General features: G+C 36.2%; 1 protein-coding gene across 5 annotated transcripts in view; it reads left to right on the top strand.

The window, feature by feature from the left end:
- AKT3 (AKT serine/threonine kinase 3) overlaps positions 1-27,972 on the top strand; it is a 328,499-nt gene that overhangs the window by 8,616 nt on the left and 291,911 nt on the right. For 4 of the 5 annotated variants that reach the window (XM_044762924.2, XM_044762927.2, XM_070501390.1 and 1 more), the window contains exon 2: positions 2,254-2,411. The exons of the other annotated variant lie outside the window; for it this stretch is intronic. In XM_044762924.2, the coding sequence (XP_044618859.1) occupies positions 2,366-2,411 (46 nt within the window). In that variant the 5' untranslated portion in view covers positions 2,254-2,365. The remainder of the gene's footprint in view (positions 1-2,253; positions 2,412-27,972) is intronic. 5 annotated transcript variants of the gene reach the window in all.

The following is a 27,972-nucleotide window of genomic DNA, read 5'->3' as shown; positions in this document are numbered from 1 at the left end:
TAATTCTTTATGTGGCATAAAGAGTTAAGCCTTTCACTTGTCTAGTTCTATATTGTGTAGCCAGTTGACCATGTTGAGTTCTTCAGAAAGTTATATAAATCAAATTAAAGTGATGTTTGGATTCTTTTCTCAAGATTTTTCTTTTTTCCCCTATTTTTAATGGTGAGATGAGTCTTGTTTTGGATTCTGTGGCGTTTCCTAGGGTCATTTCTCAAAGTGTGTTCCTCTGGCTATCAATACATGTTCCTAAAGAAAAAAAAGGGCCACGTGTGTTCAAATAAGTTTACGATTTGCTGAGATAAATAAGATTATACATATTTTGTACCTTCAGTGTGTTAATAGTGACATTTCAAGAGAAAGGCATGGTTTGTATAATTTCCCAAACTTATTTAGCCAAAGAAGTTCTTTTCTTTTTTCATCTTTCTTTTTCTTCACTTTTTCTGGACTTTCTCTTAGTATTTTTGTCTAACATATTTTGGGACGATACACCCGGATTCTAATACCCCTTTTGACTCTGCAGTAGCAGACGATGATTCTGAGGACAGCTTCGGCCCTGCCTGGAGCTGCTGCCCTCAGCCCCGTGCCACGTGAGTGGGGCGGTCTTCTGTTCAGCCACACAGACGCTGTCAGGCTTTCCTGAGAGCATGTTAGTCTTGATTCCTGGCTGCTGAGTGATGAGGTTCTGTACTTTATTTGCGTGGGAAAAAGAGCTGCAATTCAGTTCAGTGCTAGCTGGACAGTCTGCCTTGGATTTACTGCTGTGTGCTATTTACGAAAACCCCAGTTTGAGAAAACAGTATAGTTATATAGTCCTTCCATCTATTTTCCTGGTCATCTAAAATTTATGCCTGTGTTCTTGGACCGCATAATGCTGGGGTACCTGGACCACATTTTTTGGATCCTTTTCTGTGGAAATGCTTTAACTCAATTTTATCTTGGCATTTTCCTTTTTCAGTTGAGAGGGACAATAAGAAATAACCCTGGAAAACTCATTGCTGTATATATGTGAGGATATTTTGGGGACTTGGTTTGTTACACTACGAGGTATTTTATGAAGACCCATGGGATAAATTTAGAGTTTTGTCCCAGGAAGAATTGTATTCTTTTGAGCACTTCTTTTTTTTTTTTCTTTTAAAAAATATTTATGGATAGTGTAAATACTGAAACTGATTGTGTTTTTTTATTTGCATTGCTTCCTGAAAGCATCATGCTAAATTTGTGGCCTGTGTTTCACAAATACTTAGACTGTTACTCTGGCTTCTTTTTATTTTTATTTATTTATTTATTTATTTTTTAAACTTTTTTTTTTTATTGAGTTGTTGATAGGTTACAATCTTGTGAAATTTCAATTGTACATTAATGTTTGTCAGTCATGTTGTAGGTGCACCTTCTTTTTATTTTTAAGGCAGTGTAGTTTGGAGTTAAGAATGCAGGCTCTGCAGTTGACAGCCTGGCTTTAGCTCTTAGCTCCATCATTCATGAGCTGTGTTGAAGTCGGGCAGTCTGCTTACTCTCTGTGAGCCTCAGTTTCCCCATGCAGGAAATGGACTTAATAATACATACTCTTATAGGGTTGTTGTGAATATTACCTGAGAATAATAGATATAAGCAGCTATGATATTCTTGACACATCTGGAACACTCCATACTTTTTTCCGCTTTCATATTCCCTTTATTTCATTTTGTCTACTATAAAAAGTAATTGATTTTATGTTATTTATAATATTTTATTTTTCATAATCTACCTAAAATATTTCTTGGAACAAGGCAGAGTAAGTGTACATAAATGTTGGTTTCTTAATTCATTGTATTTTACATCAATACAGCCATTAAAAGCATTCACAGTCGCTTTGCCATAACTGTTTCTGAATTTACAGGGATTTTGAAACTAGACATACATGAAGATTTACTTTTAGTTCACTTAACTTTCATTTTCTTCCCTTCTCACCTCAAGCACACATCACCCGTTTTTCTGTGTTATTTGTGTAGATGTGACAGTGGTTTTCTTAAGACATTTTTTGTTGCAGCCTCTTAGGTTAAAAGTTTCACTATCATTTGAAATCCGTCACAAGACCAGGGGAGTGCATTCATTATAGAAGTATTTAATAAATAAGTTCTCCAGTTTGAAGAGCAAGACTTTTATGTGAGGTCAGGCCAGTTGAAGACATTTACAAAGAATTAGTTGTTTGTTATTGCTATGTGAGTTGCAAGAATGGAAAAAAAAAGAAATTCTTTCTTCAATACTTCCTTCCAGGCTGAGTCATCACTAGAGAGTGGGAAGGGCAGCAGCAGCAGAGAATCCAAACCCCAAAGCTGCTATCACAAAGCACCAGTTCTCCAAGTTGGGGGCTCAGAGGGGAGCCATCATGAGCGATGTTACCATTGTGAAAGAAGGTTGGGTTCAGAAGAGGGGTAAGTGTCCAACAAAGCTGAGAGTAACGTGCTGGGTAAGTGTGCTGACAGTTAGTGGTGGCCTGGAAGTGGATATTTTTTCTGATGCTCTTAACAAAGTGAACTGTGACATACTATGTCCAGTAAGAGAGAAAGGATATTTAACATATGCGTTAGAAATTTGCTTGTTATTTAGTGATTCTTTATAATTCTTGATTTTGATTGTTTATAATCAAAGTTGTAAAAGTTTGGCTTTCTGGTGTGTTGTGTGCATGCGTGTTACAGAAAGTTTGTGTTGTGATTTTTTGTGTTTTCCACAGATTCTACAATCCAGAAAGATGTCTTTAGAATGATTTAATATCTAGAAAAGTGTCTAACTTGGATGCGTTTAAAGATATATAGATGTGTAAATAGAAGTATTCAATTATGTTAAGCCTGTTTGAGTGGTGACAGGGACGGGCTCACCCACAAGCTCATGGATTCGACAGTCCCCTAAGTTAGGGAAGTGAGGTCCTCAAGTAAAAGACCAGATGAGGAGAGGCTTTTCTTTTGTGTGTGTTTATGTTTAATTTAATTTTTTATTTTTCATGATCTACTTTTAGTATTTCTTGTTCACTCCTGCTTTAGATAAATAATTAATCTTAACAAGTACTATCTATCTAAATAAATATTATTTATTATTCCTTTTTAGTATTAAAGGAAGAACTCTTCAGTGTAAAGCTTAGTTTCTCCTCTTTGAGTTCACCTGCTTGTGGTCAATGTGTTTATTAGAAATCTAGAGTTTAGACTGGTTGCCAGGCAACTGCTGTTTATCCACATGGCCAAGTGGAGTAGGATGAGGACTGTTCCATTCTTAGGACTTTTAAGTTCCTGTATATCTATTTTCCGGTTAAAAGTTACCTCTTAAATAGTGATTTTAATATTCTTTGAAGGTCTGTAGTTAATGCCTGTGCTGAAAAGCTGTTGTGAGTAGTTAAATGTGCATGTGTATTATTGAGTGAGTCGTAGGTTACATACAGTAAATTCAGTGTTAAGTGTACACTTTGATGAATTTTGCTAAATTTATACAGTAGTGCAACACACACTGCAATCATGACATAGAACATTTCTGTCACTCCTAAAAGTTCCCTCATTCCCCCATACATCGGTCTTCTTCCCTCAGCCCTGGCAACCACTAATCTGCTGTTACTATAATTTTGCTTTTCTAGAATTTCGTATAAGTAGAATCATAAATACATAGTCCTCTGCGCCTGGTTACTTTCACATAGCATGGTACTATAGAGGTTCATCTGCGTTGTTGTGTGTATCCTGTTTGTTCCTTTTTGTTGTTGAGCAGTATTCCGCTGTCTGGACATTACCACGGTTTATCTGTTTACCAATTGATGGGCATTTGGGTTGTTTCTAGTGTTTGGCTGTTGTGAATACAGCTGCTGTCAGCATTTGAGTGCGTGTCTTTGTGGTGTGTTTCATTTTTCTTGGGCAATAACTGGGAGTGGGATTGCTGGGTCATATGGTAAGTGTATGTTTAACTTTATAAAAACTGCCAAACTGTTTTCCAAAGTGGTGACTATTTGTATTGTTAAGTTAAATTTCTTTCATTACTTATGACAGATATTTATTATTTCATTGTATATTATAAATTTGGAGAGCATTTTCAGCTTTCAGTGTTACATGAAGGTATTTTTAAATACATTTTTTAATTTGTCTAGTATATTTATATTATTTTTCCTACTTTGTTTTTTTGGGGTGGGAAATCACTAAAACCTTTGGGAGTTTTACTTGATTAATCTCTAAAATCTGCTCTCACAAGGTTATTGTGAGAATTAAATAAGATAATGTGTGTGGATGTGTTTTGACCATTCTAACACAAATGTACACTGTTGATATCACCACTGTTTATCGAGGATGTAGGGTGGTTCTTGAGTCTATTGAATCAATTGTGTCTCGTCTGAAATACCATAATAGAAGGTTGGTATATAGTGCATGGGATTTAGAAAAAAGAAGAAATGAAGAAGAATTTCTCAAGTGTTTTCCTGCATTGGTGAGGAAGGGGGACTCTAATGAAATGTGTATGTGTCTCTGTGTACGTGTGTATATTTATTTTGGGAAGTAATAGCCATATAAACATAAGAATTTGAATAGTACACAAAGGCATAAATAGAGAAGTAAAAATCTTTCTACCTCCTACCTTTTCCAAGTAATTTCTCTCCTCAGAGGTAACCATTTTAGACCTTTTCTATTTTTAATTCTGATTTTTATCCCAATTTTGTATGTAATATGCTAAACTTTATTTTTCACTATTCTTAAGTGATCTAGTATATCCCCTTCGTAAAAAGTGAGGATTTTGACTTTTAATACCTATTCTCTTTCTTCCCTTTTTTTTTTTTGGTCTTTCTGGTTAAACTTCTTAGTCTTGTACCATTAACTCTAGAAAGCATTAAACATCTTCTCTAGACTCGCCACTTTCTAAGTTGAGAAAAATTAGTACCCCTCACAATCTTGACCTTGAATTTCTCACATTCCCTTCCCCATTTATGTCAGCTGTAACGTTTATTTTGTATTGTCAAGGGTTGTAATAGTTACATTTGTTGATTCTGCAGTAATCAGTATGATGAGTATGTAAATAATACTCACTGCTGAACGAAGTCGTATGATGGGATCCATAGAGAACAAATGGGTTTTTATACTGTACTGGTACTCAAGATCATGCCTTGCTTTAGTTTGGCTTCTAGTTTGGGCTGTAACTGTTTTCCCTAGATTTTCTAATTGCCATGTTTTCCTCCTCTTGGTAGAAGAGTGTATGCCTTCTTCATATCACTGGTTATCCAGCTTTTTAATCATACTATTTGTTGAAATTCTAATATGAACTGACTTTTTTCTGGGTGTGATGCTCAGCTAATATCATGTTATTTAATTGCATTCTTTGACAAGTTCTGTGTTGTCTTAGATCTCATGTCTTTTTTCTTTTTACTTTAGATTTTACAGTTTTCTAGAGCATTTCCTGAAGTAATTTTTTAGAAAGAATGTGTGTGTGTGCTTGTCAGCACAGTGTTTGAAAATGTCCTTTTCACCTTCGCACTACGTGCACACCTTGGCTGGGTATAGAATTCAGGTTTAAAATCGTTTTCCTTTACCATTTGGAAGGTTGCGTTCCGTTTCCTTGAGTACCTGGTGTTACTGATAAGAGGTGTGGTGCTAATATGAATAATTTCTTTGTAGCTTGTCTGTTTTTGTTCTCTGGAAGCGTTCTGTGCTGATGCGTCTTTGCTTTTGGCATGACGAAATTTCAGGAGGATGAGTGAGGGTCCTTTTTCATTCATCCTGCAAAGCGTTTGGTGGGCCCTTTGAATCTGCACCCTTCTGTCTTTCTTCAGTTCTGGGAAGTCTTCTGTATTTCTTTCATTATTTCTTTCCTTTTATGTTTTCTGTATCCTTCTATTTTTTTTTCTTAGAGCTTCTGTATCAGTGCTCTCTTTTAAAATTTTTCTGTCCTTTTCCATGTCTTTGTTTTTCTCTCTGTTCTGCAAGATTTCCTTGACTCTTTCTCCAGCCCTTTATTGAATTATTTATTTCAGCTATTACTTTATATTTCTGGAAATTCTTTCTAGTTCATAGCCACCTGCTCTTATTTTACAGGTATAATACAATCTCTAATCTTAGGTAACTGAATAGATTTTATTTTTAAGCTTTGTCTCCTCTTTGAATAACTCTTTCAGTTTGTTTATTTTGATTCTATTTTGGTGGTGGTAGTTTTCTTCAGGTGTCTGGCAATCCCTGTTTGTGTATATTTGTGAATGAAAGACTGGTGTTCCTGGTAGTGTCTTTCATCTATTTTGACAATTTATGTATTTTTCTTATTCTTAGGACAAGTTAGATTCCCTGAATGAGGGTTTGTGATGGTAGTGTTTAACTGGGCTCTTGAAAGCCTTAGTTGAAATATTAGGGGAAACCAAATGGGCGTTTTTTCCTCCAACATTCTTAATTTATTCCTTTAGAGATTTTCAGTATTATTTTAATAATAATTTTGTGTTTTGGTCAAGTAGATTTCATTAGGTAGTCTGTTGTTGTTTGGCTGTATTTTGGTTCAAAGAATTCTAAAAGAGCATTATTATTTACTGTCTGTTTACCCTGGACAGATTATTATCACCTAAATTTTGATGTACTCGTTTGAAAATAAATATGATTATATCTGCCTTCTTTACCTCATAGTGTGTTTGTAATCATTACAAGGTAATGTGTATGGAGGAGTGGTTTTGTTTTTGTTTTTGTTTTTGTTTTTTAAAGATTTTATTTTTTTCCTTTTTCTCCCCAAAGCCCCCTGGTACATAGTTGTGTATATTCTTAGTTGTGGGTCTTTCTAGTTGTGGCATGTGGGATGCTGCCTCAGCATGGCTTGATGAGCAATGCTTTGTCCATGCCCAGGGTTTGAATCGGCAAAACCCTGGGCTGCCGCAGTGGAGTGTGTGAACTTAACTACTCGGCCACGGGGCTGGCCCCCTAGAGGAGTGTTTTTAAACTAGTAAACTATTAATAAAAGGTATTGATATAAAAAAGTTATAATAGAGTCCTTCCTTTCAATATCAGTTCTTTTTCTCAAATGTGTATTTATGAATCAGTTCTTGTTAGCTCCTATCAAGATATAATCTTGGGCCAGCCTGGTAGTGTAGTGGTTGAGTTCGCCAGTTTGGATCTCAGGCGCAGACCTACATACTACTTGTCAAGCCATGCTGTGGCAGGCATCCCACATATAAAACAGAGGAAGATGGGCACAGATGTTAGCTCAGTGACAGTCTTCCTCAGCAAAAAGAGGAGGATTCGTAACAGATGTTAGCTCAGGGCCAATCTCCCCCCCCAAAAAATGATGTAATCTCATTTTATTTGTACTTTTAATGTAAGTTGCTCTTAAGTGAATAGCTCCCTGGGAAGCGAAAAAATAGACTTAAAGATAATTAATGATTGTGTAGGATAAATGTTTCTTAACTTTGGTTGTTAGAGATATATCAGTAGTGAAACCTCTCCTGTACTTTTCTGGAGCAATTGCAAAATGGTGAGTATTAATTGAGATAACACATTAACATAGTATTGTTGGTGTTAGAAATGGCAATAAGAGAAATACCACGTAGCAAAATTGGTGTGAAGTGTTGTCTGCATTTTCCTCCTTGATGGTTCTTGGAGAGCACATCCCAGTTTGGCTGCACTTCAGCGAGGAGGCATCTGCTTGTTAACTGGACAGTTGTTGGATTGTCTCCTTCAAAGACCAGTCTGTGGGTACACCTTAGGGGATGCGTAATCTCTGAACGAGATGTCAGAAGTTTTGCTTTCTTAGTTTGTTCTGTTACAGCTCGTGGGATAATTTGCTCTGAAGAAACTTACTGCATTAATACAGTGGGAAATTTAACCAGCTTAAAAGGTCTAAATTATAGAATTAAGTAGATTGAAATAATATTAATCAAGGGCTTATTGTAATTTGCAAAATTCCATTTGCTTTATGGTATTATTTCTTAAAATCCTAAGTAGTCTCTTAGAAATATGGAGAGCCAATTCCTTGATAAAGTTAGAGTCTGTAATCTTTTTCTAGCCAACTCGTAATCTAACTGTTTTGAAGTTGGTACAAATCTAAGAGGTGGTTATAGCATTAAAAACATTTTGATTGATGAAAATGCTGCACGCGTGTGTTAATTTCTTATACTTTTTGTTGTATTAATATCTAACACATCAAACTTCCATATTGTGTTCTTTATGAGTAACCAGTTTGTGCTTTCAAAGAACTTTTTGCCTTAGTTTGCCTTGTGCTTAGAGTTTCCAATTCAGGGGTATCCATAAACTGTGTCCTTTGGGCGATACTTGTTTTGCATTCTATGAGATGGTTTGTTTAGATGAACTAGAATGTTAGCATTTGGTAATTCCTAGCTAACACTTTCTAAGTCTATGAGTTTTCTCACAAAATAACTTAACCCTGCCATGCAAAATATACTTTAGTACAATAAAGATTGTAAGCTGGGTTATGCTTTAATGCGTGATTCTTGTGACCTAGTCAATTATAAATTGTTATAGAAAACAAAATATACAATTTTTTGGGTGCTCATCTGAGTCCAGGGACCTTTCCTTCTCCTTTACTCTGTATGCACTTATGTACCTTTTGTTCATGTTTTATTCACAAACTGACTTTTGAAATAAATTATAAGGTGATTAAGGAAACAGAAAATGACAGTATGATTTCCTGTTTACTACTCAGCAGCAAGCATTTTCCATAGAGTGAAGAGCTGTGGTTGTGGCTGTAAACCACATGATAGATCAGAGAAGCGCACTCTGACTGTTGACGTTACAAGTGGAGAATAAACATGGAAAAATTAAACTTATTTTCTAATGGCATTGAAACTCTGAGATTTAATGTATTTGCAATTATGTGAAGTTTGCTTTTCCTATAGTTACAATATATTTGTTTGGAAAACTTTAACCAAGTAAACTGATTGGGGAGAACCATCAAATGATAAGCTTTCATATGCATTCTAGAGTTACAGAATTATACAGTTGCTGTTACACACACACACACACGCACACACACACACACACACACTCCCTTCCCAGTCAACAGTTGAGTTTCATGTATTGACTTTGTATCCTGCGGCCTCCTTCAATGCTCTGATTAATGTTAGTTACTCTGAAGATTTTCTGTGTAGATGGTCAAGTCGTCTGCAAAGAGCTGCACTTCTCCTTCTTTCTTGCCAATCTTTATGTCTTTAATCTTTCTGGGCTTATTTTACTGGTTAGGACTTCCAGTACAATGTTGAGTAAAGTGGTGAGAGTGGACGTTTTGGCCTTATTTCTCATCTTATTGGGAAAGCATTTATTTTTACTACTATCATATTAACTGTAGGTATTCCATTGCTGCCTTTTATCCTGTTAAGAAAGTTCCCTTCTATTCTTCATCTGCTGAGAGTTTTTATCATGAGTGGATGTTCAGTTTTTTCAAAAGATTTTCCTGCATCTGTTGAAATGACCATTTGATTTTTCCCTTTATTATGTTGATATGTTAATATGGTATAGTTCTTTCTTTGCTGCAGTAAATACCGTTTACTCATGATGTATTATCTTTAATTTACCAGTTTTGATTTATTAATATTTTGTTGAGGATCCATTTTTGCACTTGCCAGAATACTGACCTGCAATTTTCACTTCAGGTTTGGTCCAGCTGTCCTGTACATTGTAGAGTATTTAGTAGCATCCCTTGCCTCTACCCACTAGATGCTGGTAGCATTCCCACCCCAAGCCATGACAATCAAAACTGTCTCCAGACATTGCCGAATGTCCCTTGGGGAGTAAAATAACCCTGGTTGAAAACCACTGCCCTGCAACAACCACTAAATAATTAATGCAAGTTAAAATGATGACCGAGCAGTGTTTCTCAAAGTTTTTTCCATTATGGCTTAGCCTACCACATGAAATATTAATATCACAGGTATCTGTTTATATAATGTGCCCCATTGGAGAGGCACAAACGATTGTAATATCTAAGTTTTTTCACACCCTCCCCCAAGAACCAATTATTGCCCCTTGGGAGATCTCTGCCACTGACAATGCATACTGATGGAGGAATTTAAATGAAATACTAAAAAATTCAATTAACCCAATAGAAGGGAAAAAACTACAAGCTGAGGAATTTTTTTTTACATGGAACAAATAGAACATAAATAAAACAGTGTGTCTAAATTCAACCACATCAACAACAACATTGACTATAGGTTTTTTTTAATGTTTAAATAAGAGGCATAAATAATAAGCTGGTAGCAGAGGTAAAATGGAACAGTAAAAAGATACTAAATCTAAAAAAAATGCAAGAATGTAGGAAGAAGGAATAAAGAACACATGCGACAAATAGGAAACCACACCATATCAATAATTACATTAATAAATATGAATGGTCTAAACACCCTCAGTTAAAAGCTACAGACTGTCAAATGAGATTAAAAAAGAAAAAACCAGACCCAGATATATGCTATCTACAAGAAAGGCAGTTTAAATATAAAACACAGAAAACACAGATAGGCTAAATGTAAAAGGACATTTGAAAAAGATGTAAGATGCAGCAAATATTAATCATAAAAAATCTTGAGTGGTTATATTAATGTTAGACACACTGAATTTCAAGACAGACAATATTACCAAAGATACGATGGGCATTTTCTAAGGATAAACAATGTAATTCATCAAGAAGATAGAATAATCACAAATGTGGATGCGTCTAAACACAGAGCTTCAAAATATACAAAGCAAAACAGACAGAATAAAAAAACATAAATTTACAGTCACAGTTGGAGATTTTACCCCTCTCAGTAAGTGACAGAACTAAAGAAAAAAAGTCAGTAAAGATACAGAAGATATGACTCACCGTCAACCATCTTGACCAGACATTTATAAAACACTACACCCACAAGAGCGGGAAGTCAAGATAGACCATATGGTGAACCATAAAAAAAATCACAAAAAGTTTCACATGAATGAAATTTTACAGTGTTTCTTCTGTAATTACCATCAAATAGAAAATAGAAATCAATAACACTAAGATATCTAAAATATATATTTTATGTATCATATATAAAATATACCTACATATTTTGAAATTAAACAATACTCTTCTAAATATCCCATGGTTCAAAGAAGAAATCACAAGGGAAGTTAGAAAACCTTTTACACTAAATGATAATAGAAAACACAATATATCAAAACTTGTGGGATACAGTTAAGCAGTGAAGTAAGATAAATACATAGCTTTAAATGCTTATTTTTTTTAAAAAAACAAGGTTTAAAGTCAATGATGTAATATTTTATCATAAGAAGTCAGGAAAGGACAAGCAAATTAAAGAGCAAAAGCAATAATAAAAACTAAAAGATGAGGAATATTACTAAGGCAAAACATTGGTTCTTTGAAAAGATTAATACAATGTATAAACCCCTAGCAAGACTGATCAAAGAAAAGAGAGAGAACATAATTTACCAACAGCTGAATTTAATAAGAGGATTATCATCACAGGTCCTGCAGACACTTAAAGGATAGGGGAATATTAAGAACAACTTTAGGCCAAATAAATCAACAACTTAGATGAAATGAACAAATTTCTTAAAAAACACAATTTACCAAAACTGACACAGGATGAAACAGAAAATCTGATAGCCCTATAGCCATTAAAGAAATTGAATTTATCATGAAAAGTTTCATAGGAAAAGCTCCAAGTGAGGTAGCTTCACTTATGCGCTTTATCAAACATGTAAGTTAGAAATAAAACTCATCCAAATTCCTTCAAAAATTCAGGGGAGAATACTTTCCAACCTGTTTTGTTAGTCCAGCATAACCATTTTAGAGGGGACCCCCTCTAAACAAAAAATCTCCCTCTCTCAGATGTCAGTCGTGCTGAGGTTGAGAACCTCTGCTCTTGGGATTACAATATGCAACTTTATCACGTTCTATATTGGGTTGATATTTTACTACTTCCTGTAAAATATGAGACCTTTGTAATACTATAGTTGTATTTACCCCTCTCTGAATACCTTTGCTACTCTTCTCATATATATTTGACATAAATATGTTATAGACCCCATGAAAGTGTTTTAATTTTTGTTTTATGTCTTTCTCTATGTCTTTTAAAGAAGAGCCGGAAAAATATAGTCTTTTATATATACTTATTTGCAGTTTTTTTGTTTCTTCATTTCATCCTATGGATTTGAGTTTCTGTCTGATGTTTTCCTCTAGCCTGAAGAGCTTTCTTTAGCATTTCTTTTAGAGCACATCTGTTGGCAACCAGTACACTCATTTTTAAATTTATCTTAAAGTGTTTTCATTTCATCTTCATTTTTGAAGGATTTTTTCATTGTATATAGAATTCTGATTTGATAGTTTGTTTCTTTCATCACTTTAAAGATGTCATTTCATTTTCTTCTGGTGTCCATCATTTCTGATGAGAAGTCAGCTGTTATTTTGTGTTGTTCCCTATGTATAACATGTCATTTTTCCCAGGCCTCTTTCAACATTTTTCTGTCTTTGATTTTCAGCTGTTTGAATATGATGTGCTTTGGTGTTTTATTTGTATTTATCCTGTTTTGGATTAACTGAACTTTTTTTTGATCTACAAATTTATGTTTTTTACCAAATTTGGGAAGTTGTTGTCCATTATTTCTGAAAAACATTTTACAGTGTTCTCTCCTTTGCTTCTTGGGCTCTGATTATACCTATGAAGATCACGTGATAATCTCTTACAGGTTAATAACGCTGTTAATTCTTTTCAATCTTTTTTCTCTTAGTTCTTTAGACTAAATAATTTCTATTAAGCTGGTAAGTTCCCTGACTCTTCTGGCATCTCTGAACTGTTACATTGAATTTTTCCATTTGGTTCTTTAAAGGTTCTGTTTCTCTGTTGAGTTTCTTCATCTCCTCGTTTATTATGACCATATTTTTTGTTAAGTCCTTGAATATTTTTATAATAGCTGTTTAAAGGCCTTGTCTGCTAATCCCAACATTGGGGTTTTCTTGAAGTGGGTTTCTGTTGATTGCTTTTCTTCTTTGCCTGTTTTCTTGTTTCTTCATGTGTCTGGTAATTTTCAGCTGTGTGCAGTTCACTGTGGTGATAGCGCGTACAGACTCCTGATTTGTTATTTTCTCTGAAGTTGGTTTTTGTTCTAACTGATACTTATCTTGATTCTCTTCAAACTGCACACTTTATTTTCCCTGTTGCGAAGAGCAGCTGAAATGTGCTTTTTTTCCATGTTTTGCTTTCTGCATTCAGGCTCATTGGAGTCCTGCATGTACAAGACTCCAATGCGTGTACAGTTCAGGGGTTAACCAGAATTTGGACAGAGTTTATTTGTAGGTCTGGGGCTCCCCCTCTGTGTCTCCCTCTTTTGTGGGATATCCCTTTCACTTTCTACCTGTTTGGGCAGCTGTGAACTCCGTAATCTGACTCCTTAAGCCAGCGAGACTATGGTCAGCCTGTCCCAGTGAGGCTGTCACTGCCATCTAAGGGTGCAGTCCCTTTTTTCAGTTTTACCTTTTAAAGGCACTTTTATTATCTTTTGTTTATACAAATCATTTACAAATGCCAATTTGTTGTATAGATGTTACCAATTTACATTCCTATTACTAGTATGTAAAAGTTTCTGCTTTCTTGTAACATAGCCATCACTGGGTGTTATTCTTTTTAGTTTTTGTCATTATATTGCTGTTTTATTTTATATATCTTTGTTACTGAGGTTTAATTTTGTTGTTAATGCTTTTAACCATTTTTTTCCTCAAATGAATTGCTTGTTCTTATCCTTAATCAATTTTTATGTATAAGGCCTATGTCTTTAGTCTGGCTGATAAATTTTATATGTTCTTATTTATTTGTGAGAGCTTTTTTTATATTCAGAACACCGTTGTTTTATTAATCTTTTTGTCATTGCAAATATTTTTCTGGTTTGAATATACCTTTTCACTTTATGGTATATTTTTGCCGTGTACAAGTTTTTAATTGTTATATAGTCTAGCATAAAACTTTTCGCTTCCAAGGAGACCATTGGGGTCGTACTCAGAAACTTTTGATGTGTTTTCTTTGAGTATCATTATGATTAAAAAAATTGTATTGGGGCCAGCCCGGTGGTGCAGCGGTTAAGTTTGCATGTTCCACTTGGGCGGCCCAGGGTTCACTGATTCTGATCCTGGGTGCAGACCTATGCACCACTTGTCAAGCCATGCTGTGGCAGGCATCCCACATATAAAGTAGAGGAAGATGGGCATGAATGTTAGCTCAGCACCAGTCTTCCTCAGCAAAAAGAAGAGGATTGGGGGCAGATGTTAGCTCAGGGCTATTCTTACTCAAAAAAAAAAATTGTATTATCTTTAATAGGTAATATATGAATTTCTCTTGTAAAAGATTCAAGCAGTAAACAGAGTATGATAGGATTCGTCCACTCCCATTTTCCTTCTCAGAAATAACGAGTGTCAGGTATGATGTGCCAGTATAAAGCCAAAATTTTCCTTCAGTATTTAGGAACTGGAAAGATACGTCCAAACTATAACTAGTATTTGCCTCTAGTCAGGGGATTGAGATGCAAGAGGTTAGGCAGGGGACAGGAAGGGAGTGAATAAAGAAATGAGACTGTTACACTATTCTCTGTAAACATTTGGATCGTTTTGTTTTCTCTCACTTTGCATAAATGACATCGTAATCACTTAATATGTCATAGAGATTTGTCTTTGTGGTTACAACATGGTAACTGGAAAAGTGACTAGTTTGACAGAACTTGCTCTTAATGAATCTCTTCTTACTTCCCCTCCATCTCTTTTTCTCATTTTTAGGGACTCATGTGCTATCAGTTTAGTCCAGTGGTTAAGAGGATGGAATTTAATTTCAATTTGGCTTTGTCATGTTTTAGTGACTATGGGCAAAATACTTAATATGCCTTAAATTTCTCAGCTGTAGAGTAGTGATGAGAATAGTGTCTATTTTATATGGTGGTAAGACTCTAAGATCATAAGGTTTGATGAGCTCTTACCACAGTGCAGGGGCCATACGGAATAGTTAATCAACAATAACTGCTATTATTATTCAATAATCTTTTATAGGATATTGCTAACTTTGACATCAACTGTACTAATATTTAATATTTAGCCTCCCCCAGTGTTTTCCTCTATAAAAACAATAAGGATACTTGCCCTTTTCAGGTTTCTTTCTTTTTAAAGTACCCATCTGATGCTCTGCATTTCTCAAAGATTATGGATGCGTGACTGGAACTCAAAGTGAGAAGTTGCTGTCTCCCCAGCACCTTGGGTGTCAGTCTTTGCTTCGATGGCTCTCTTTTGAGAAGACAGGTGTGAACTCAGTCAGTGTCCTTCCCTGTCGTCTGCCCTCAGTGTTGTGCTCTCCTCCTCATGCTTCGTCTTTTATAATTTTAAAATTCATGTTTGTCTCTAGCAGTTTTTTTTTAGTTCATTGTGGGATTTATAAGTTCTTTCAGTTGTTTTCTGTCTTTCTTCTTCGTTGTGATACTTTTCCTGTCTTTCCCCGTGCTTTTTAAATTAAATGAGTTAGTGCCAAAGCAACAAGCACACACATTGTTTTCTTTCTCATTCAGGATTGGGTAAAGCCAAATGATAGTCACATTTTAATTCTGTTGTTGAACTTTATGACTCAAAATGTTTGCCATCTAGGGACACTAATTTGCTTATCTTAAACAGTTGGATACTAAGACATTCTATCTAATGTTCATGGGCCAAGAAATAGAGACTTAAGTGCATTTTACCATTATAATGTCGACCAATAGGAGAACTAAGATGAAAATAAAGGTGATCAAAATTGGGAAGAAGGGTGAAGGGGGACTCACTTTCTCACTCTCGTAGTGGGAAGTCAGTTGATGTGGTTACAGGAGATAAATCAAGAAGCCAGGCGTAACACCAAAAGTGTGAGAAGTGGGATGATGAGTGAGTGTGTGTGTGTGTGTGTGTGCACGCGTGCGAATGGTGGAGGAGATACTTTTATTTTTAAGTTTTATCTTCTTTTGTATGCTACTGAATTATTAGTACTTTGTGCATATATTAATAATAATAAACATATCCTGCATGATCCCAACTTATGAAAATAAAAAAGCATAGTTTTGTGTATTGGTATATGTATAAAAATTGATTAGAAGGAAATATTCCAAAGTATAAAAAGTGGTTATTTCTGGATGGTGAGGTTTTTAAAAAATATATTTTTCTGTATTTCGTAAAATTTCTAAAGTGAATATATTACTTCTATAGTCAGAAAGAAATATTGTTAAGGGAAAATATCTAGGACCTCCTGGATTTAATTTTTAGACTTATTTGGCATCAGTATGACTGTTTTTTATTTATACAAGTATGATAACTTGTTTTAAATTAAAGTAATTGTACACCATATTCTCTAAATGTTTGTAAATATATCAGTAAGGCAGGCATTCTGCTAAAAATAACAGAAACCCTAGCCGACAGTAACAAAACAAAGAGGTTTATTTTTTCACCTAAGAACGGTAAAGGTGGGCAGTTGCTGATGGTTTAGCAGATAAGGATAAAATCGTCCAATATTCGAGCTCGCTTCCTGCCTCTTCACCTTGAGCCTGTTGGCTTTTCATTCTCGTTCTTTCAAGGTGTCAGGATGCCTTTAGCAAGCAGTGCATCCCTGTTGAAGGCAAACAAATGGAGGGGCTGGTGTCAGCCACGCTGTCCCTTTTTTAGAAGCTCTCTATTGGACTTCCTTTTATGTCCTGCCGTCCAGAACTGGGTTATGTGCCCCCTTAGCTGTGAGAAAGCGAGTGTCTGGCTTTCAGCCTCTAGAGGGAGGTGCAGGGGTAAAGGGGATTGGGAACTGCTGCTGCGGTAGCCAGCCAACAAAGTCTGCCACGAAACGCTGTGATGTTGACACTATGATGCTTGCACTTCAGCTCCCAATCAGATTTCAAGGAGAGATGACAGCCTTTCTAGAGGTCAGGTGGAAAATTTGGCACACAAGCATTCTCTAAAATTTAACTCTGGAGATTATTCTAAAATGTAGCCTTTTTGTCTGGTCGTAGGATTGCTAGGCTCATGCTCCCTTCTTAAAAAAAGCTAGTTTGGTATTCTCAAGTGGTAGTGAATTAAGGGCTACATTTGTAAAATGATCCCCAATTTGACTTTATTCTCCTTATAGAATCTAAATTTCAGTTTCTAGCCAGTAATCTTGAGGATTGTGAATTTTTTGTGTGTCAAGTCAATTATGTAAAGGTTTTCATTTTTCTTCCTGTTTTTAAGTCAGAGTATGCAATGAAACTAGTAGCCACAGGTTTTATAGCTGACGATTCCAACTATACCCATCCAAATAACACTGGGTCTGCCAAAAATACCCACATTACATGATTCAAAGTAGTAGGTCTTATATTTACTTGGATTTTTTTCATCCACATTTTTTAATTGATAGGCCTTCTTATTTTCTTATTCCTATCACTGACTTATTTAAAAAAACTTTTTAAAATGCTGAATTGTGTAGTTGTCATTGTGATATTTATGGATTTCAGCATTAAAATGGTGCTGAATATACTATATTACTATCAAGTTAGACTTGTTTGTAAATGTTTAGGACTTAATAGTTGTGTTTATCAATAAATTGATAAACTTTTATCCTATGTTAATTTTTCTTACCAGTCAACCAGAGATATTTATTTAGCCCCAAGCCATTTTTTCTTTGTGCAAAAAGTTATCATCATTGAGGAGTGTAAAATTGTCCTTGTAGAGGAAACGAATGTATTAATTTCTAGCATTTGTGTAAACTGATTTATTTAGTTAGTTATAGAGAAATATGTGCTGGAGACTGGGGAGGATATGAAGATGAAGAATTGGGCCACCTGCCCTCATGGACTCTGGAGTCTAGTGAGGAAAAAAGACCTTTCAGATGAGACAATTTCCTCATCTGTAGAATAGGGATAATTGATTGTTCTTCCCTGCCTCTTGAGGGTTGTTGTGAGAACTGGGTTAAATCGTGCGAAAGGCTTAGAATAATGTCAGACACATAGTAAGTGCTTCATAAATTTTAGCTGCTATTTCTATTATTACAAAATAGAGATTTGTACAAAGTACTTTGGGAGTGCAGACTAGGCAGGGATTGACTTTCTGGAACAGTTAGGGGAGCAATAAAATTTTTACCTGCCCTCGATTCTGCTTCATAGTTTCTGTATTCATCTTTACCACTCCAATACCTAGTGCGTAGTCAGTCCTCAAGCACTGTTAATGAAGGAGTGAGTGAGAGAATGAGAATACACTTACAGAAGTGGAATTTTCTGAAAACATCTTAAAGTAGATATCAGTAAAATTTGAGGATGTAATATTAAAATTTATTCTTCAATCTTCCATGCTTGACTTAATCCTAGGATAGAGTTTAGAATATTTTTTCAAATAAGTAAATGATAGAAGACAATTTGAGAAATAGAAAATCTGTTACTTTCAACCAGGCTTTTGAAACAAGCTGAGTTTTCAAACAGTTTAAGATAATATTTCCAGCAAGGACTTAGGACACAAGTATCTTATGCTGCAGACTGCAGATATGTCCATGTATTTGGTAGTGTTGTGTGTTTTAGATCAGCTACATCTCTTATCTGCTGCTTCATAACAGACCACCCAATACTTGGTGGCTTTAAAACAGCAATGATTTGTTATTTTTCGTGATTCTGTGGTTTGGCTTGATGGTTCTTGGTGATCTCACTTGGGGTCACTTACGTGTCTGCATTTAGAAGGTAGCTGGGCTGAACCGGGAGGTCTAAGAAGGCTGTGCTCCCGTATTTGGGTCTGGTGCTGGGTGCTGGCTGGGAGTCCCTCAGTTCCCCATGGTGCTGTTTTCCAGCAGTGCAGCCTGGACCACTTTAGAGCATGTGACTGGCTTCTGACAATGGAAGCTGTCAGTCCTCCTCAAGGCTAGTTCCACCGCTGGCACAAGCATTTATTCTCATACATTTTATTGGTCAAACACGTCACAAGGCCAACCTAGGTTCAAGGTGGGGAGAGATAGTCCATCTCTTGATGGAAAGAATGGGAAAGAATTTGTGGTCCTCTTTAATCCACAATAGTAGCATGGTGCCTTATTATTTTTGATTGGATATTTGCTTCCTACCCTTTATATTTTTCCTTTGTTCCCTTATGTTTTGTATCTTTGCTTTTTTCTTTCATTCTCAGTGAATTTTTGTAGTTTGTCTTCTATTTTGCTGATTCAAGTTCCTGTTCTTTTGATACAAACTTGATTTGTACAATGTGGATTTTAGAAAGTTCTGCCCTTGTGTTTTTACTTTGCCTGTATGCTTTTCTTTTATTTTCTGGTTTTCTTCTAATGTATCCTATATTTTAGCCATCTCCCTTTTCTTTATATCTTTTATCTTTAATTTTATAGAATCTATTAAAATTTTTCATTCACAACATAAATCAGATGTGTAGTAGTATTACTAGAGATGGTGTCAGAAACTGTGGAGTGGTGTCTATTGTGCTGTTATTGACATTAGGACCCTGAATCTTTGGTTTAGGGATCTAGTGGAAGACGACGAGGTAGCCCCTTAAACTGAGACAATCCTCAGCTTTTGATAGTCACTACTGAGTTTTTCTATATGTTATAAAAATGGTTTCAGCAGGTTACCCATAAAATTGCAGTGAAATAATGAATTGCTTGAATGTTGTGATTTAAATCATGTAAGATAAGCTATTGCTATGCTAGTTCAGAAAGCAATTCAGCCTGATGGATACCTTGGAAAGCATCATCCAGAGCCATGTAAATATGGAGTGGCCATTAAGCTCCTTTCCCACGAAGAATATGGAACTATAAGCCAAAAGCCAGCATGCACTTGTCAGCTGTGGGAATCTTGAAAGTAAACCCCACTCAGGTAGAGCCTTCTGATGACTACAGCCATGGTCACTGTATTGTCTGCAATCTCATGAGATGCTGGTCCAGAACTGCCTGGCTGAGCCCCTCCTGCCCCATTGAAACTGTACAGTAAAAGTGCATTGTATTCAAAGTGCTAACTTTTGGGGTAACTTGTTATGTAGCAATTGATAATACAGGGTTTGGTATCAGTGGTTTTGTTTTGCCATAACAAAAACCTAAAATGGAGAACTGTCTTGGAACTCAGCGGTGGATCCAAGCTGGGGAGACTCTGAAGCGTTGGTGAAAGCCTGCTCAACCTGAGCAGACTGTTGGTAGAAGCGTGTTGGCCTTTGGGGAGGCTGTGGGTGTGAGCTTAAAGGAAAGTGAGAGAAATGTTACTGGACATTTGAGGAAGGAGATCCTTGTTCTTTAGTGGCAGAAAGTTTAGCAACTCTGTCACCTGCAATAACATGGGAAGTAGAAAAATGTACACAGTGAGCTAGGTGATCTAGCCAAGGAGATTTCCAAGAATGTTAAAGATACCCCTGGTTTCTTCTTGCCACTTAGATGTAAAATAGACAATGGGAGAAATAAACCAAAGGAAGCATTGTTAACAAAAGGGAGCAACGGACTGTTGAATTTGAAAATTCCTGGCCCCTTCATATGACCAGTGTGGCTAGAGTTAAGAAATAGGTTCCGGGAAAGAGCAAATCCAGGACACTTGCAGGAAAAAAACATGATCTACAAGTGAAGCTGAGGATGTGACTTTAAAATCCTTAAAGCCCTCAGAAAGATCCAAGGTGTTGCCTCAAAGAACTCTAGTCGAACAACAGGGCCTCTCAGGACGGTTAGAGCGTTGTCCCCCAGCTTTCTCAGCAGACGCCAAGACAGGGGGACTTATCCTGAAGAAATTTATGGTGTGGCCTTTGTCTCACAGTGAAGTAAACCATAATAAGACTCACAGGAAACCCACAAAGCTTTTTCTTTTCTTCTCTCCCTCTCTCTTTTTTAAAGAGAATCGAATTGGCAGAAACACTGTCAGCTTGGACTGAAAGGTTTAGAGACAGTACAAATGAAAAGCTCTCTGTGGATCCCTGAACCTCTGCAGGCATGCAGCGTGCTGAGAAAACGACACAGCTTCACACGCGGGCCACCCTTTATGGAAAAGAAAGGATTGCTCAGAGCAGAACCAGGAGCCTAGAGGGCAGAAGCAGGCCTTAAGTTCTAATCAAGAACTGCCTGGATCCACTGGGTTTCAGACTGCTCTGAGCCCGTGGCTCCGTCTCCTCTGCTCCACCCTGTTTGAGCAGTGGCGCTACAGCAGTTGTCCTGTGTCTTTCACTCTGCTGGTCCCCAGAAACTGTGAGACAATAAAGGGTTATTGCTATGTTAAAGCGCTAAGTTTTGTGGTCATCTCTTACACAGTGATAGATAACTAGTGCAGTGACAATTAAGTTGAAATTGGAAGGCTGAGAAGGCAACCTTGTGAATATGGCAGGCACTGGGGGTAGGGGAGAACCTTAACACGGAGGAAGAGTAAGACTTGATTTCAAAGGTCATGAACTGTTAGAATCGTAGGATAGCTATATGTCATTGAAGAAAGATCTAAACTCAAGAATGTTCATGAATAATGTTCAGTTAAACATTGGAGAAAGGAGTCATCTGACCTCTGATGTTGCTAAGGTCTACCAAGTATTGCTCATTACTGCTAAGAACTGTAAAGTGGGGAAGAACTTCTTCTCCTTATTCCACCTTTAGTTTCCTCATTTAGCCTTGTTTGTTAGTAAGTCAAGTTATGTTTACGTAGTGTGTATTCTCAGAGGTTAACTTACTATTTATTTTGTAAAAGTATTTTAAGTAAATAAGTGTTAGATACAAGAGGACTGTAGACTCAGCTCTCATCAGTTTACTTAGCTTAAAGTGAATGGAAAGAAGAGGAAATTACTTTCACTCTTAATTTTTTTATTTTGAAATTTGTAAATATACAGAAAAGCTACAAGTGTATAGTGTTAATGAGCACATAAACATCCTTAATGTTTTACCAGATTTGCTTTATGTATACTTTTTTCCCCAGCTTTATTGAGGTTATACTTGACAAAAATTTTATAGATTTAATGTGTATAATGTGATGTTTTGATAGATGTATGCATTGTGAAATGATTACCACAATCAAATTAATTAACATATCCAGCACCTCACCTCCTTACAATTTTGTTTATTTATTTTTGGTTGAACCATTTGAAAGGAAGTTGCAGATATTGCTCCATCCCTAAGTTCTTTTAGCCTGAATCTCCAAGAATAGGGTATTCATAACTACAATACCATTAACACAACTAAGAAAATTAATACATTCAATGATCACATCTAGTAGAATAGTCCAAAAAAACTTTTATAAGTTTTAAAAAAATTCAGGATCCATACAGTATATTTGATTATGTCTCTCGCCCCTTTTATGCTGGAATAATAATAAATATGACATTATATTGCTTTCTATGACATTGATTCTAATTTTTTTGAGGATTTTTATGCCTCAAGTTACCTTGTAGAATGTCCCACATTCTGGATTTCTAATTTTTCCTTATTATTAGATTCAAGTTGATGAACCTTTCTTGGTGAAAATACTGCATGGATGATGTGTACTTGATCAAGAAGGTGACTTCTTGATCTCTTCTCTATAAATTAGTTTTTTCTTATTTATAAATCTGTGGGGTCGTATTTCCTAACAACCGTTCACTTTGGTTTTAAGCTTCCATTGATGGTGCTTACCTGAATCAATTTTTATGTTGTGAATTGCAGGAAATTGCGTTTTAAATGGCCATATGTAATAGATCTGTATTTGCAGAGAAAGATGCCCTTCCACCAGCGTTGCTTTTTCTTTTTAAAAATAAATACATTATTTGGACTGTGGATTTGAAGATATTATGAATTCCATTTATTTTCCTTAATGAGTAATTTTGAAAAACTTTGATTTAATTTAGAACAATAAGTTAAAAAAACCCAAAAAGTTAATAACAGATCTGTCAGATAGTTTTAGAATTCCTAATAGTGAGGCTTATTGAACAGTCATACGATACTTATTGAGTCCCTACTAAAGGGCAAGGAATCACATCAAGTAATATAGTGTACTTATTAACAGTTGCAGCCCTCAAGTACGTACCCCCTTGAGAAGATAAGACACATATGCAAAATAGAAGAATATTCACAGCAAGAAACCATAAATGCCAGTGACGAGTGTAGTTACTCAATATTCAGTGTTCAGAAAGCTGTCACTTTGAACTTTGGCATTTGCAAAGCAGTATGGGTATATGAAGGGTCTTAAGATGTCACTGACATTCTGAACCTGGGCCTTTCAAGCATGCTTTCCAATAAATATCAAGTGCCTACCATGTTATGGCAACCAAAGAAACAAAAAGAATAAAACATATCCCTTGCCCCTGAAACATAATTATTGAGTGAGATGAAAAACACAGGAGTGTATACTACATAAGATCATAAAAATGCTGTAATAAAGTTATCTGCTTAGTGCCATGGCTCTATAGAACAGAGAACTAGGAGTTCATGTTGCTTGGGAGATGGGTCTGTGACTAGAAAGGCTTCACAGACGGAGCGGCATTTGAATCTGATAGGAAGTTTTTAGATTGGGAATGGAAGAGTATTCTAGGCAATAGAAGATGGGCCCACGTGCCCACATGTGTGCTCGTGCCTGCCACGGTTTGAGAGACTTGTGATGACATTTTCAGGAAATGCAGGAGTGGTCTTGATTTGGGACAGGATGACAGAAATGGTTATTCTGCTGTGTGTGTGTGTAATATTTTCTCAACACAGAAGAACAACACAGCTGAAATTTTAATGATAGGCACAATTATTCAGAGAAAGTGCATAGAAAGATAATCACTGGACTGAAGAATGAACCTGAGAAACACTTGTTCTCCTAATATCGGGGAACGGGAGGAAAAGGAGACCTCTTTAGGGAAGTACAAAAGGAGTTATTAGGTAGGAAGAGAGCTCAAATAGTAATGTCATTAGAACCAATGGACGAGAGGTTTTAGAAGAGGATAGTTAATGTCACATAGAACAGAGTGTACAAACGAAATGAAAGCTAAAAAGAGGCCATTAGATTTGACAAGAAAAGACTGTTGTGAATTCAGTTTCAGTGATTTTTGATGGGGTAGTGATGGTGGTGGAAGCCAGGTTTCTGGGAAATAAGGAGTGAATACTTAAATATTGAAACGATTTGTTTGAAATGTTTGGCAGTGAAAAGTTATGTAGGAATAGAATGAGGTCAGCTTCGTCAAATGAAATTTTTTTTTAAAAGTTAGAGAAAACCTTGTGTTATATGATGGCAGAGGGGAACATGATAAATGGGACAGGAAATACTGCAGTTGGCAGAGAAAAGAATAATTGATGGAACAAAGGGTTGGGAGGAGATGAGAACACAGAAAAAGGGTTAGTTTTGGAAAAGAGGCGAGGCTGACTTCCACTTAGTCCGGAGGGAAGGGAGTGAGCAGGAAAGAAGAGCAGAGAGAAGGAGGGAACATTAAGGAAGAGAAGAGGCAGGAGAGGACTTAGATGCGATGGCTGTTATGTTCTCTCTGAATTGGGAGAGGGCACGTCATCTTGGTATAGAACTTCCTCTTCTGTTCATGTATCCCAGAAGCATGAATGGAGGAAGTCCCCACCCACCCAGCATAATCTGTAGTTGGAGAGTGGCCTGGCGGAAGGCTGAAGAGCAGAGGGAGTGGGCTTGTGGTATTTTCTACCATTAGAAGAATTTTAATACAAAGAAAATATTGAACATTAACGTATTCCAGTATTATTTTTAAATGCGATTATTGTTAATATGTGAAGATTTAAAATCACCTTCTTTAGGAACGCTAAATGTTTTACTCAGTTTAATTTTAAAAGTTTTCTTAGTATATAATTTAAAGCATATTTTATATAGATAAAATTAATTGATCTAACTTTAAAATTTTGCAGCATAATATTTTTTTAACTGACGACTTTTCTCTATGAGCATAATTAGAACTCTTAAGATTTTAAGCAATAAGAACCCAACAGAAGCTTAAGCAATGAAGGAAAAATTAAAATAAAAGAAAGGATAGCTTTATTAGATTACATAAATGGGGCATCTAAGATGGAATGCTTTCAGGTAGACCGGAATCCAGGAACCTGGTAGTGGTGTCAGGCGTTCCGTCTTCTGCTCCATTCTGCTCTGCTTCTATCTGCGATGTCTCCTTTACAAGCAGGCTTCTGCTCCATAATAGGCGTGTGGCTCCTGGGAGCTCCATGGTCACATCATCATGGCACACAGTCCAAGAGGAAGATAGACTCCTTCCCATCAGCCATGTAGCAAATATGAGAGTCGATTCTGTTTGTGTCATTTTTCCATCCCTAATTATCACTGTAGCCAGGCATATAGCATCCTCTGATGGTCGAGAGCCCGGGGTATGTGATCATTTCTGGAAGGAGGACACCATGATTGTGAGCTGGAGGAATATTGGTTCTAAAATTTTGGCACATTGCCTTCCAGTCTTATGTATGTGTGTATGTGTGTGCCTATATTTGTTCTATAACAAACCAAGTAGTCTAATGAAAGCCTTGTGTTGAAATCAAGTTCCTTAGGAAAGAATCAGCCTTTGATTGCTTGTATAAATGAGTCGTAACAGCTTTTTTAGTTTATGATTTTGTAAAGATATTGTAGAAGCCTTTTCTTTTTTATAAGTAAAAATGTTTTCCATGCTACATATCACAATATTTTTAGACCTTCACAAAAATGGAGCAGCTGTACATGGATCGATTTCAGTAGTAGCAAGAACACACAAAAAGAAACAAGACAACCATCGTGACACACACACACACACGCACACACGCCCAACCTGGGTTTCTGGTTGGGATTCTGAAAGCAGTATGATGGGAGAGAAAGTGTAGCTGACCTTGGAGTCAAACAGATCTGGCCTTTTAAGATTGTTGGGAGGATTCAGGATAGTTGTATAGAGTACTTACTTAATATGGTTTCAGGCCTATAGTAGGTGCTTGATAAGTGATAGCTATTATTATAATTTTTATTGATAACCACTGATCTTTTGTGATGCTGGCAAGAACTGGATGTGAATCTAGCAGAAGTCCTGGGTTTTAATCTCAGCTCTTTCAGTAACCAACTGTGTGTACTCAATGCGTTTTAGAAAACTGCTTAACGTTGCTGGGCCTGTAAAATAGGTCGATTAGAGATCTTGTCTAGCTCTCAATTTCTACTATTTTTTTGGTAAGATTTGCCCTAAACTAACATACATTGCCAGTCTTCCCCGTTTTTTTTTAGCTTGAGAAAGATTAGCCCTGAGCTGACATCTGTGCCAGTCTTCCTCTGTTTTGCATGTAGGATGTCTCCATAGCATGGCTGACGAGTGGAGCAGGTCCACGCCTGGGATCTGAACCCGCGAACCTGGGTCGCCTAAACAGAGCTCGTGGAACTTTAACCACCCGGCCCTGAGGCTGGCCCCAATTTCTACTATTTTTAATAGAGTAATTTGGGTTACAGAAAAGTGTAAAATAGGAGGAATGTAAGTATACTGTAAAGAAAATTAATGATCTTAGTTTTGGTGTTAGACAGATTTGGGTTTGAATTCTAACTCTTCTACCTACAAGGTGTGTAAACTTGGACAGGTTGCTAAACCTTGTCACTTCATGTAAAGAATGGCAATCATAAAACCTGCTATGAAGTTTAAGGATACAAATGTATTGATTTATGCTCAAAAAAATTTCACTTTGTTATCTGTAAAGTCCCTTTGAGCTCCAGAATTTGATATTTGGAATTATTTTTGCTACATAAATATTTATTTCTCCAATCGTTTCTTTCCTGATAAGTTCTTGCTAGGAAGATTGCTACAAGCTACAGATGTATAGCTACAAATGTGACTTTTGTCACAGCTGCCTTGTGCCTGTGATATGCTTCCCTTTGAGACCTTGTGGTATAGAGTGCTTATATGGCCCTTCTCCTGACGGGATCTGAGCACCTAATGGTTAGCTGCCTTACCAATAGCTAGGTGTAGTAGTGGATTGTGTTGGAATATACCTGACAAAAGGTAAGTTATGCCAGCAAAAAAGAAGTGTATAAACTTACAAAAAAGAAAATCCATTCTAGGCATTTGGAAATAAGCTGTGGACTTGAGATCTACTAACATTCCCACAGTCAAGCCAGATCTCGCTTAAGATTATTGTGAAGATCAAGGAAATGTGTGTAAGCCTTTGAGCATAGTCTTTCTGTATACATCAGCTACTACTATCATTGTTTTACCCATTTTGGAAATGTTTTACCCATGATCACCAAGCCACATTTAGTCAAGAGCAAATCCAATGGAAAATTCAACACAAATTTTATCCAAGGAGTCTACTAGAACCTTATATCAAAAAAACTGAAGAAGCTCAACCAAAACCCCAAACTAGAATTTTCTTTCTGATCTTGCTTTAGTTCCTGAAATCATTTTTCATGAGAAATTTTGTTAGTATTCATTTATTCAACAAATATTTATTTAGTACTCATTATGGGTAGATACTGAGGAAACGAGGAGTGAACATAGATAGGTAACATACTTTTATATTTTAAAAAAGTCAGTGGCTCATTTTAATTTCATTTCATAATACACTTTCTAGTTGCAAAATATAAAATTAATTGAAGCTATAAAGTCAGTTAAGGCACATTAGTACGCCAATGACTTTTGGGTGGACTAGATGGTGAAGAAATTTGTTTAACTTTGTTTACTTTGGTGTATCTCAAACTTTTTGACCTATTCGACCTTCCCCCATCCCCTGAGCCCACTTTCATAAATAATAGTATGCAAGTAGGTTTCTTTAACTGGAAGTGCGCAATATTAAGTTAACTATATGATATTTGTAGGGCAGAAACAGTTGCATATCAACAATATTTTATGGTTCTTCCTACACTAATTGGATGACTCTGTCCTGGTTTGCTTAGGACAGTTCCGGTTTATGCCTGTTGCTCCAGTGTGATCAGTGTGGTTATTAATTGTCCCTTCTTTACACCTCACAAGTGCCCTGGTTTGGATGATAAATTATATGGTCCCCCTATAGTTAACACTTTTGGATCACTTATTATCCACCAGGCAGCATTCTAAGCATTTGATATGTATTAACTCAGTAGTCACAACAAGCCTGTGAGGTTGGTACTATTTTATCCTTTTTTTCTTTAACAGATGAACAAATTGAGG

This window comes from Equus asinus, chromosome 30 (genome assembly GCF_041296235.1).
Source record: "Equus asinus isolate D_3611 breed Donkey chromosome 30, EquAss-T2T_v2, whole genome shotgun sequence".
NCBI lineage: Eukaryota > Metazoa > Chordata > Mammalia > Perissodactyla > Equidae > Equus > Equus asinus.
Note: the sequence above shows the minus strand (reverse complement) of the source record. Positions and strands in the feature narration are given on the sequence as shown.